Genomic DNA, 13,733 nt, shown 5'->3' with positions numbered 1-13,733 from the left:
TCTTACTTACAGAGTCTCCTGTCTTTGCTGAGACAAAGTGGCTACTAAAACCATTTTCCTGGCAAAATTTCAAGTGTTTTTCAGGTTTTACTGTTCTCATATGTTCCAAATCAACTAGAAAGGTGAACAAAAACAGAGAACAAAATTCAATAATAAAGTCAATCAATAAATATTTAACAAGTTTAAATGTGACTTTTTTTCTGATATTATACCCCAGCTTAGACACTAGCTGTGTAATTTGGGGCAAGTCTTTTAATCTCTTTATGCTTCAGTGTCTAAATCTAAAAGCTGGGAAAAACAAATGGACCTATCATATACAAAGTTCTTTGAGAATTAATCCATGTTTAGTGCACAATGGAGCTTCCCTGGTGGCTCAGTTGGTAAAGAATCCGCCTGCAATGCAGGAGACCTAGGTTTGACGCCTGGGTTGGGAAGATCCCCTGGAGAAGGGAAAGGCTACCCACTCCAGTATTCTGACCTGGAGAACTCCATGGACTGTATAGTCAATGGGGTCGCAAAGAGTCAGACACGACTGAGCAACTTTCACTTTCACACACAATGACTAGCACATGTTAAGTGCCAGAAAACTAAAAGCTATCATTCCTATTATCTATATAGTTTGAGGCACATTTGATGGTACTCAAAAATATGCATTAGTATAATGCATTTAAACATAATGATTAATTGTAACATATACTTACCACAGCATATTTGGTTTGAAAGTTTAATTACTTTAATATATTAATTACAGTAGTTCTGGATTCTCTATAAACTTTAACGTTACAAGCACATTATTAATTTTCTGCTGAAAATTATCAATATTTCATTGTCTACTTACTTTATTTACAGTTACAGCTTAATTTCACAAAGACATAGCTCATTTGCTTTCCAATTCTAAAAGTATCCATTTTGAAAGCAGTAATGGGCCAGGATATATTTTCTTGAATAGTGGTAGGTGCTTTAAAGCAAAGCACAGTACTCATATCCAATACTCGTTTTATCCAACACAGTCTAATTTTTTCAAATGTGATCTTTTATTGAACAGTTTCTCTTTTTACAACACTACAAACCCTATAAGGGTGTTGATTCAATGCCGTCAAATTATAAGGCAAATATATTCACAGGATTTAAGGACAACTAGGCTCTTTGAGTCAATATAGGAAAAAAAACCTTAAACTGATTTCCTGAGGAAGGGACCCAACTGACTTGTAAAAACTTGTAAATTTGCAAATCTAGTAAGCTTACATAATAGTGGCAATTGATTATCAACTAAAAAATGTTCTCATACTACGTAAAAGGCTTTATTTGAAATTACATTGAAGGTCTTTAGTTTGTAAGTTCAAGAAATCTTTCTCTAGGAGATTTTTGATCTACTGGGGGATTCCTAAGCCCCATTTATACTGCTTAGCTTGGATAATATGCACCTTTTTTCTTTTCTGGCCACAACTTGCTGTTCCTTAAACATCACTGAGACTTTATTTATAAGAAGAGGCCAAAAAATGTCCAGATACCACAGGCATCAATTTGTTGACGACTAAAATACTAAGCTATTAGCACTGACATTTGAACATCTAGTTTACCATAATATTGAAGTTAGAATACTTTCCTAATTCAACAAGAGTAAGAACAAATCATGTCATTAGGAAAATTTCCAAGTGAAATCACTGTCCAATTAAAAAAATAAAGTCTGTCATTCAACATGCATGTGCATTTTGTCTTTTCTAATGGAACAGTCTGCCACAGGTGTGTCTTTTCTTCCTTTCTTTCTTCTCTCCCTTCTCCACTTGCCCTACCAGATAACTCCTCAACTATTTTCGTAGATAAACTACTATAAATTTATCTATATAGCACTGGGGGATTTACTAGCCAAAAGGTTTCTTCCTAACAAAGATAATCATTAGAGACTAATAATTATCACTAATCAATTGATAAAAAAATTATTCAATAAATACTTATTGAGTATTTATTATATACCAAGCACTATGGTAGGCAGTGAGAACCCAAAGAGGAAAAAGATACAATCCAGGTTCTAAAAAAATTACCACCACTATTGGGAATATAAAAGACTGTTAAGAAACATAAAAGTTATTTTAAATAACCGAGATTCTGAGAATGACACAGCAGATACAGAAAAGGCCCTCACAGAATTTAACCACTGTTTTCCTCTGCTGTGTTAGAATTTAGTGAGCAAATTTTAGAAGGCCTTAATTACTAGAGTTCGTTGCTGCTGTTCAGTCACGAAGCTGTATCTGACTCTTTCGCAACCCTAAGGACTGCAGCCGCCAGGCTCCTCTGTCCATGGGATTGCCCAGGCAACCACACTGGACTGGGTTGCCATTTCCTTCTCCAGGGGATCTTCCTGACCCAGGGATCAAACCCACGTCTCCTGCACTGGCAGGTGGATTCTTTATTGCTAAGCCACCAGGAAAGCCCTCGTTACTAGAGTACTTCATTCTAAATAATCCACAAATAAATAAGTTCTGACAATGAAACTACAGTGAGATACTGGTAAATTCTTTAATTTCTTCGATTTCTGAAAGCATCATTAAAATTATTATCCAGTATTCATCTAGCATACATGTGGTAACAATCTTACTGCTATGATTTAATTTCCCTTATAACCTCAGTGCAGGGGTCCCCAACCTTTTTGGCACTAGGGACCAGTTTTTTGGAAGACAATTTTTCCATTCAAGCGCAGTAGGGTTCTCACTCCTATGAGAATTTAATGCCCTTCGCTCATCTGACAGGAGGAATTATGAGCAACGGGTAATGGCTGTACAGTCAGATGAAGCTTCGCTCGCTCAGCAGCTTGCTGCTCATCTCCTGCTGCACGGCCCGGCTGCTAACAGGCCAAAGACTAGTACCAGCCCATGGCCCAGCGGCTGGGGACCCTGCTTCAGTGAGCCAGTGTTTTGTTTTTTTTAATAAAATACTTACTCTTATTTTTTTACTTTAATACAGTTAGTTCCTGTATTTTATTTTTGAAAACGGAATTAAAAATCTCCCAATAGCATTAATACATAAAGATTTCTCAAACATTCAGAGAAGCAATTATCAAAAGGACGTAAAAAATGTCACTAACTAGAGACAACTACTGTTAACATTTTGGTGTATATCCTTCCAATATCTAAACAACTGAAGGACATGGGCATTAACATTCCAATATGCAACTTTCTTTCAGCTCCACCATACTATACCCTGCTTAAAGTATGCTTACCAATTTCAATGGATAACCGGTTTACTGATCACTCACTCTACTCATTCAATGAATATCTGAGTGCCTACTATGGCTAAGCACAGAGAAAGAAACAGCAACCCACTCCAGTATTCGTGCCTGGAGAATCCCATGCACAGAAGCGCCTGGCGGGCTACAGTCTACGGGGTCGCAAAGAGTCGGACACGACTGAGCGACTGACACACACAGACACGGCTAGGCGCTGTCCTAAGAGCTGCACACGTAACAATGACCTTACATCTTAATTCAGAGACACAGACCAACAAGTAAACTACAGAGTATTGCAAATGTTGATATATCTGATTGAAAAAAAATAAAGCATGCATGAGAGGAATTACTCTTTCAAACAGGTAGGTCAAAGACCCTTAACGTGAAGACCACACCACATTCAAAGAAAAGCCAGGAGGCCAGAGTGGCTGATAAGTTAGCAAAAGATGGAAATGGCAGGAAATGAAGTTTAAAAAGCCAGGAACTATATAGGTCACTGAAAGAGAGGTGCAAAGCTAGTGTGAGGTTTGTAAGGAAAAAAAATTTTAAAGATGCATTCTGATTTACAGTTTAAAAGGCTGGGGCTGCTGAATAAACTGTTGCTTGTTGTTTTAGTCACCAAGTCCTGTCCAACTCTTTCACGACCTCATGGACTGACCATCAGGCTCCTCTCTCCGTGGGATTTCTCAGGCTAGAACACTGGAGTGGGTTGCCATTTCCTTCTCCAGGGGATCTTTTCAACCCAAGGATCAAACCTGCATCTCCCGCAATGCAGGTGGATTCTTCACTGCTGAGCTACTGGGGAATAAACTGTAATTAAATGGAAAGCAGAGAAGCCACTGAGAAGATTATAGTAAAAATCTAGGAAAGAGAAGATGGTAGTTTGGACAAGGGTGGGACCAAGAAAGACGGTAAAAAGTAGGGCAGATTCTTAACATATTTTTGGGAATAAAAAGTGAGAAAGTACTAATGGATTTGACATGGATGTATAAGATAAAGAGAAATCACTTGAAGATAGCTTAACCTGGATTTTAAATGAAACAGTGTATTGTAGGTGTTGTTCCAGGCACACCCAGCTGCATGGATGGAGGTGCTGAGCAGATAAAGATTTGCAGTTAAGTAGCGCTGGAGTTTTCCCAATCATGTACAATTACTGAAAAGAAGGGCAGGTAATTGAAGATAAAAAATGTTAAGGAGTAGATTATATTGAAAAGAACATGGAATTTAAGTTAGGTAAGAAGGGGGATCAGGAAAATGAAAATTGATAAGATCAAGTGATGTTAAAAGTCTTAAGTGGGTTTAAAAGTTACTGGAATTGGGTTACCAAAGACAAGAGATAACAGACAAACTGGAACACATGAAACTGATAATTGATATTATGAAGACAGTAAGTCTTCAGAATAACTATGTACACCTATGGATGATTCATGTTGAGGTGTGACAGAAAACAACAAAATTCTGTAAAGCAATTATCCTTCAACAAAAAAATAAATTAAAAAAAAAAAAACTATGTCAGTGTTGGTAGGTGGCAACATTATAGCAAATGATGAATTCAAGGAACTGAGAGACCAAAGTATTAAAAGGATAATCTGTATGCAACTAAAATTGCTAATCAGGATAGCAATAGTAATGAACCAACATCTGTAAGAATTTAAGGTAGTGAGTGATTCAGGGGTTGGCTGATAACGCCAACAAATGTAAGTAGCAGGATGTATAATCATACAGCTTGATAGTCAAATCTAAGGGTTTTCAGGCAAGATGAAGAAGAATGATTTGGAAAGAGCAATAACAAGAAGGTCACTACCCACCCTCCAGTACTAGTGATAAGGCAGATACAGGAGGGGATGCCAACATTTGAGTTTCAGGAGATGGCAGCACTGTCCTTACAGGAGAGCTAAGTGACAGAAGTAGTTCAAAAACTTCAGTTCAAGGAAGATGTTGAGAGTATAGGAATTTTACTGATATCTTATTTGTAAGTTCCTGAAGACCCAATAGAAAAATCTCAGAAGTTAAGAAAGGGCAGAAACTGGGGTCTGAAAAGTGAAGGACAAGACTGTAAAGGATAAGAACGGAGGAAGCAAATCAATAATTACAATGTCAAAGGCTTTCTTGTGTAGCTGACATAAATGGAGATTAAAAAACAAGAGGAAAAAATTCCAAGACGGTGTTAGACAGACAAGAAAATCCAAATTTTTCACTGTCAAAACCAACTGTTCCCCGCCCCCACCAAAAAAATCCCTCAGCTCACTCACCTTAACCTGGAAATTAAAATGGAAAGAAAGAAAATAAGCTATCAAGATACTAAATCTATCTGCCATATTCTTAAAAATCACATGGTACATGAGATGGAAATCTTAGAAGCCAATTAACTTTGGCTAACAATAATAATTTGGATAAGAAGTTGGAAAGCTGTTTGAAAAATTAATATATACAGTTTTTACTATAATTCATGGCAAATTGATGGGGAAACGGTGGCTGACTTTATTTTTGGGGGCTCCAAAATCACTGCAGATGGTGACTGCAGCCATTAAATTAAAAGATATTCACTCCTTGGAAGGAAAGTTATGATCAACCTAGACAGCATATTAAAAAGCAGAGATTACTTTGCCAACAAAGGTCCGTCTAGTCAAGGCTACGGTCTTTCCAGTGGTCATGTATGGATGTGAAAGTTGGACTATAAAGAAAGTTGAGCACTGAAGAATTGATGCTTTTGAACTGTGGTGTTGGAGAAGATTTTTGAGAGTCCCTTGGACTGCAAGGAGATCCAACCAGTCCATCCCAAAGCAGATGAGCCCTGGGTGTTCATTGGAAGGTCTGATGTTGAAGGTGAAACTCCAATACTTTGGCCACCTGATGCAAAGAGCTGACTCATTTGAAAAGATCCTGATGCTGGGAAAGACTGAGGGCAGGAGGAGAAGAACACAACAGAGGATGAGATGGTTGGATGACATCACTGACTCAATGGACGTGAGTTTGGGTGGGCTCCAGAAGTTGGTGATGGACAGGGAGGCCTGGTGTACTACAGTCCATGGGGTCGCAAAGAGTCGGACACGACTGAGTGACTGAACTGAACTGAACTGATCACTACCAGTCTTGACCCCTAGTGTGATAGTCCTTACTCTCCTTTTCCACAGTATCCTATAAAGCCATCTGTTGAAAACAGCAGTTTCAGAAAAATGGAAGGAGTCTGGGTTTCTGAAAGGGAGATGAGCCACTGATAAGCAGTACCAGGGTTTGGGCTTTATGTAAGTAAGAAATAAATTGTTATTGTGTTAAGATACTGAAACTCCAGGGACTGTCTGTTATAGCATTTAGCATTACCTTAACTAATACAGACTGTTGGTTGGAGGTGTTTAGTTGCTGAGTCATATCCAACTCTTTTGCAATCCCATGGACTGTAGCCCTCCAGGCTCTTCTGTCCATGGAATTTCCCAGGCAAGAATACTGGAATGGGCTGCCATTTCCTTCTCCAGGGGATCTTCCCGACTCAGGGATTGAACAGATTTTTTACCACTAATTACCTTAACTAATATAAAATGTAGATTTTCATCACTCTTGTTAACAATAAATCTCTTCCTGAGTATATACTGGGTCTTGAGTTATTAACTAATGAAAATTTGAAGTTATAATTAGTGATATCAGCACTCACTAACTATACCCAGCATTACAATCATCTCTTAGATTCTGGTTATGTCATATTCAACTAAATAGTTTAAAATTACATTAAACTTAATTATAAATTGAAAGGCAATTACATTTTTAGTTACCAAGGAAACAAATACAAACCAAACATAAACCACTGGAGAAATGTTCCTTCTTCTGCCATTAAATGGTTCAAGTAATACGTACATGGAAAACAGTATGAAAACAAAAGTGTGTTCTCCTTTTGCTAATACATTTTGCTGGAAGATACAAAATATCTGAAAAATTATCAAGTCATGACCAATCTTGTTTTATCCATATCCACGTTCTTAGGTTATTTTAAAGCAAATCAAAGCCATGTCATTTCAACCATAAATATTTTATGATAAATTCTTAAGGTGCTTTCTTTTGGTTTTACTGAAGAACAAAGCTTTGATTTAGAAGCAACACATGAGAATTCTGAATCTAAAGCTGTCACTTTCATCCTTCATTTGGTCCTGCTGATTCCAATGGGACACTAATTCCCTAAACTGATGTGATGGTTCAAAATTTACTTATTTAGATAACTTTCAGGATAAAGTGGCCTTTATATTAGGATACAGAAACAGATTTTGATGAGTAACAGAAAGTGAATGGTGTTTAATAAACAATACACAGTCTTGATAAAAATGACATTATGTCAAATATCATCATAAAGTAAGTGTCATTACAGCAATATTTTTCATATCCCAATAGATGACCTTTGTTACTATTTTACTATCTGGAGTGGTAGATTATATATAAACATTAGTCTCAATAAAAGAAATAACTTTTCTGAACTTCTCAAATGTTTGCATTATGGCAAAAATAGAAGAAACTATGCTTCTTCAATAATTCATGGTTTAGTTGGAAAGGATGTAGGATATGGTAGTAAAGAATACAGTCTGCAGAGCCAAACTGCCTGGGCTTGATGCCTGGTTCTGTCTCTGTTGTGGAACCTTGAACAACCAGTCTCTCTTAGTTTGCTCATGCAACGGCAACAACAATAGTACCTACCACATAATATTAATATGTCATAGATAAAATGACTAAATACATATAAAGCACATAGAACAATGACTGGTACAAAGCAAGGTACACAGTATGTGAAGTGAAGTTAAAAGTCAGTCAGTCGTGTCCAACTCTTTGCAGCCCCATGGACTGTGGCCTGCCAGGCTCCTCTGTCCATGGGATTCTCCAGGCAATGATACTGGAGTGGGTTGCCATTTCCTTCTCCAGGGGATCTTCCTGACCCAGGGATCAAACCCAAGTCTCCTGCACTGCAGGCAGACTCTTTACTGACTGAGCTACAAACTGGCATATAATAAGTACTACTGTCAATCTATTTATTCATGAACTATTTATCCAGGGCCTTCCAAGTGCTAACTGCTAGGAAGGCTGAGAGGAACACATGCGGAAAGATATTATACAATGAAATTCTAAGACCAAGAGAACAACAGTGGTCTGTATAAGATAAGGTACAACAGGAGTAATAGAGAACACTTCTGAGACTGCACAGCGGGACAAGAAAGATTTCACAAGAGATGATGGTGCTTCAGATAACTCCTGAAGGATAAGGAAAAATTACCCAGACAACCTTGGAAACAGAGGAGACACACATTCTTTACCAAGGAATGTGTGCAAAAGCATCTGAAGAACCTGGCTTCCAATAGATGGTAAAATCAGCAGGGCTGGGGCATAAGGGTCGTCTATAGGATACTAAGAGGTTCATATATGTGTAGATAGCAAATATACCACTACACTTTCATTTATCTTACCTCATGTATTCCAGTCGACTTAAGCAAAGCTATAAGCAATGAAAGGAAATCCTACAGGTGATGATATACACTGGAAAACCTTCAACTCTCCCTTGCTGGACTCAAAATATTTCTATTAACTACACAGTAACAACTTTAACAACTTTTCTTTCTAATTTCAGAGACTATTCAAAAGAAAATTGCAAATGATAAGTTTTACACTCCTACAGTTTTCAAGAATATGACATGTTTTTTCTGTTCAGGCATCTTGTATACATAAATAGTTGCCATTATCATGTTATAACTTTAAAAATAGAAGATGGCAAGGTTTATACTTATACACAGAGTTGTTAGTAATTACACTGCATATTAATCAACCTAAAGATGATTCAGATTATCTATGCAGTTGTAAAAATAACAGGCTACCAAAAAAATAGTTCAAGCACTTCTTTAAAAGAAAACAACATCTTACAATTCATTTACCTATTATGTCAAGTATTATGCTAAGTGTAAGCAATAAATTAGAGAACAAAATAGACACTATCCTTATTCTCACATTCAGGAGGGAGAAAGACTGAAACAAGTAAACAAGTACATAAACAAGTCAATGTAACAATTATAATCAGAAATTGTGTGTGGGGAGGGGGGTTGTTGAGCGGATAGAGAGTAACAGAGTGACAAGAAGCAGGACAGCAACTATGACCATTTTATAAGGTAGCCATGAAAGATCTCTTTGGCCTGGATCTGAAAGATGAGAATGCCAACCAGGTTAGGAGGAAGTTGGGAGAGAAAAATGTTCCTGTCACTGGGACACAATGTAGAAGAGGAAAATGAGCACAACCGAGGCAAACAAGTATACTGAGCGCATGTGGGTATGTGTGGTGTAGCACACAGACCTCAGACACGGCAAAGCAAGGCCCTGGAGGGCTGGACGCAAGGGTACAACGTGGTCTCTGCAGTTCAGAAACATTTACTCTGGCTACTAAGAGGAGAAGGGAGTCGGAAGGGCAAAACAGATGCAGAGAAACAACTTCAGGAGACTTCTGAAGAACCTCAAATCCATTTCAAAATTTACAGAATGCTTAGGGGCCCCATAACAATCTTGACAGACAGGTAAAGCATTAACTAACTTCACACACAAGACACTGAGGTTCAGAGTGACTGAACCAAAGTCCCATTGCTAGTCATCTGTAGCACAAGAGAGAACCAAACCATCCTGTTCCAAATCCAGTCAGTGTCTCACAAAGAAGAAGGAACCTCAGTTTTAGGGATGATCATGTAACAGGCTTTTATTCAGAGTTTTAATTAAAAGAATGAAGACATCAAACTTTAAACGCTCACTACTGTAAAAATGTGAACTATTATATACCTGGTTATTGCTTAGTAGTACTTTAAAAGTGTTCATTAATAACAGTAAATCATAAAACTGATCCCATCAGCATTACAAAATAAGACACTCTGCCTTAGCACTTGATTATATAAAGTCCTTTACAAAGTACTTGCAGCTGTACATACAAATTGTGAAATTACATAATGTTTAAAAATGATCCATCATGATTAGCCCATACATGACAAGTAAAATACCCTTAATAATTTATTAAATCTGATTTACATGTGCTTAAAATTATGTATACATTTTGACTTCTAATAGACACACACTGATGCTAATAAGCCAAGGATACGACAACTTCTCTTTTTTAGCCCTATTTGTTTACTGGCATCCAGGCATCCCCTTTCAGGATCCCCACTGCATCTACTTACAGGATTGTTGATGTAATGAACAGAAGAGCCTCCCAAGATACAGTCCCAAATGTAATAAATAGCCTAAAAACTATATATCAAATGTATAATAGTCAGAGCTACTAATCAAACTAAATCATATAAAACTTTAAGCAAAATTTTAAAATCACAATAGTTTCTATATTGCTTTATATTGGTCTAAGATATTTCTATTTTCCTAAACACTCACTGTTCAACATCCTGTAAGAACACATTCTATAATGAATACGACTTTTTCATTCAAACCAGAATGTATTACTTCATGTTTTTTAAAAAAGTGAAAGTACTGTATGATGCTAACTTATTACATTATTGTCTGTTCCCTGTTAATAGAAAGAAAGCATTAAAAGTATAAACTATTTATGCTTCTTAGTCCATATACAATGGCAAAAACAATATTCTCTGTGAAGTTATTGCAAAATATGTTGCTGCCTAACTTGAAGAAGCAAAATACAGATACAGCACTTGTATGGATTTTCACAGTAATTTTTAGGTTATCAAGGAAACATCTAGAGTGTTGATCTGGTTATACTCAATTCAAACAAACTACTTGTCACATTAACTACCTCCAGGAAGTTACTCCAAACACAAAATAAACTGTTTATGCCCCTACTCAGATAGGTAACATGACAGACTGTTATTAGTTGAAGACAGATGAAATACACTAATTTGACTGTGAGCATGTGTTCAATTTTACCCTGCCATGCACACTCTAATGCTGTCTTTCTGTGATGACTAGTAAATCATACTGTATTAGAAGAACTGCTAACACAAGAAAATAAAAATTACCAGAACTTGACTTCGGAGATTCTTAAACCAAACTTCTTAAAAAATGGAACTGCCTGAAACTGGGTTCCACAAATATATAAAGAAAAAAGGTGTCATCAGAGAAATTAATTTTTACTATAAATAGTAAAAAAAGACCTCAACGCAGTTCAATATTTTTCTTACATGCTACTTTTTATAATTTCTTTGTGAAATGCCTCTTCCCTCCTTTCCCCATTTCTACTGTTTATAATGTTTATCCTATTAATGTGTGTGTTTTCTATAAGAAGGACATCTGCTATATTTTTTCCAATGTTTGTTTCCCTTAGGTTAGGATTTTCCTTTTCATGATGCATTAGATTCACAGAAATTAGGATTTTATGAAATCAAATACACCGAGAAAATAAGCTCATTATTACTTAAGCTACCTTTCTTGGTTCTTTTATAAGCAGCTAAAAACAAAAACAAATTTTTTTAAAAAGCACAGAACTCAACAGCCACTCAAAACTACTTGTTGAATAAAGATAAATATTTTGGGGGCTCTCCTGGTGGCTCAGTGGTAAAGAATCTGCCTGCCAAGGCAGGAGACACCAACCCCATCCCTGACCCAGGAAGATCCTGCACGCACCTAAGCCCATGCCCCACGGCCCCCAGGCCTGCGCTCCGGCGCCCAGGCACTGCAGCTGCGGAGCCACACGCCTGACTCCCGGAGCCCGGGGGCGCTGGAGCGCGTGCTCCGCAACAGGAGCCACCACGACGAGGCTCGTGCCCCGAACCAGGGAGCCGGCCCCGCTCGCCACAACCAGAGAAAAGTCCGCAGGGCAACAAGCACCCAGCACGACGAAAAACAAACAAACGGTTTTTTAAAAAAAACAAAAAACAAAAACATTTTTAGACTTTTTAAAACAAACACAAAATATCAAAGGTGTCTAAACTAATATGTATTCTTCCATTTTACAGGAATACTATTCAGGACTGAAAAGCCGAGCTAGAGTCTCACACCACAATTAATAATGAGTATCACAAATGTGTTGAGCAAAACAGAAAGACATTAAGAAATACACATAAATGACAACATTCATGTGAAATTTTAAAATGGCAAAATTAGCTATCAGTGAAGAATACACAGACGATGAAACTAAGAAGAACAGCACGGAAAACGTTAGGACAAAGGATAGTAGCTAACTCTGAAGGAAGAGAAAGGACTGATAAAGGCACCTGGGTGGCCTCTGCGGTGCTGGGCAACACTCTACTTCATGACCCAGGAACAGCTAGTCTGTAAACTACACATATATATGTACTTTTCTGTATGTACATATCATTATACTAAAAAGTCTAATAAAATTACACTAATATGACAATCTTCTCTTCAAACTGAAATTTTCATATTATCATAAAGAAGGGTCACTGCTGCAAAAATATCATGGTTTTCACAATTTTCCCAAGGACTTCTTTAGTCCCTTAGTTATCAAATCATACTCTTTCACCCTTTCTATATATGTCATGAATTTTGTGGATTTTCTCTTCAATTATTTATTACCTGACTCCTCCAGATCCTTCAGGTGTTAATTACTTTTGATTCTAGTAATTCTCTAATATTTTTATAGATTCTCTATATTGCGATAAGATTTGCCTAATTACTTTGCATTGTATTTCTATTGTATAGTCACATACATATCTACAACCAGACCTACAAGGATTCTTAGGGGATAATGATAAATACCATTTACTCTGTAGAGTCACCAGAATAACACTAACGGCAGGCAGAATCGAGAGGGCAGGAAGGAGAGTTTGTAAAAATTCATATTATTTCAACTTATTTAGTATCATTAACTGAACTAGCTAAATTCTCTCTGGTAATGGGTAATGGGTAACCACCTCTCCTCTGACTTCAGGTTAAAATGTAATAATAGGTCTAAATGGGAACATAATATCATGGAGTAAGTAACTCTTTCTGTATTTGTGACGGTTTATAACTTTTATTGCCTATTGACTCTTCTTATTTTGAGTCATGTTTCAGGCAATCTCCATAGGAATTCTTACTGCAGAATCTTACACTGGCCAGTATTACATAGGTTGATTTGCAAAGATCAACATGATAGCTAAATAGTATAGCAAGGTCCCAGTTCACTTATGTCTTTCATTAAAAAAAAAAAAAAAAAAGCACTTCTATTTTTTGCATGAAAAAAAAAAAAGAAGTGTATTTCTCTTTCCTAGATACCAGTATAGCCTGGGATCTTGCAAGAATCAGAGGAAATAGTAAGAACTGCTTCAATTGGCAATTATACTACGGTTATTTAATTATTTCTTATATTTTCCTCTCTTTTCTAACTGCCCTCAATGACCATGTATTAGATCCACTGAGAGGGGGAATGATAAAACATGACTTAAAATCACAACAAAAAGTAAACAGTAAAGACAAAACTGCCCAATAGCAACAGAATCCAGAGTAATAAGAATAGTTAACATTTATATAGCACCAAAGTGTTTTACAGGTACATTACACATATTAAATTATTTAATCCTCACAATAGCCACTAGCAGACAGA

General features: G+C 36.9%; 1 protein-coding gene across 2 annotated transcripts in view; it reads right to left on the bottom strand.

Moving 5' to 3' along the window:
* Window positions 1-13,733, bottom strand: part of RAB28 (RAB28, member RAS oncogene family) — a 90,136-nt gene that overhangs the window by 15,332 nt on the left and 61,071 nt on the right. For both annotated transcript variants that reach the window (XM_065914325.1, XM_065914324.1), the window contains exon 5: window positions 11-114. In XM_065914325.1, the coding sequence (XP_065770397.1) occupies window positions 11-114 (104 nt within the window). The remainder of the gene's footprint in view (window positions 1-10; window positions 115-13,733) is intronic.

This window comes from Muntiacus reevesi, chromosome 22 (genome assembly GCF_963930625.1).
Source record: "Muntiacus reevesi chromosome 22, mMunRee1.1, whole genome shotgun sequence".
NCBI classification, from domain to species: Eukaryota; Metazoa; Chordata; class Mammalia; order Artiodactyla; family Cervidae; genus Muntiacus; species Muntiacus reevesi.
Note: the sequence above shows the minus strand (reverse complement) of the source record. Positions and strands in the feature narration are given on the sequence as shown.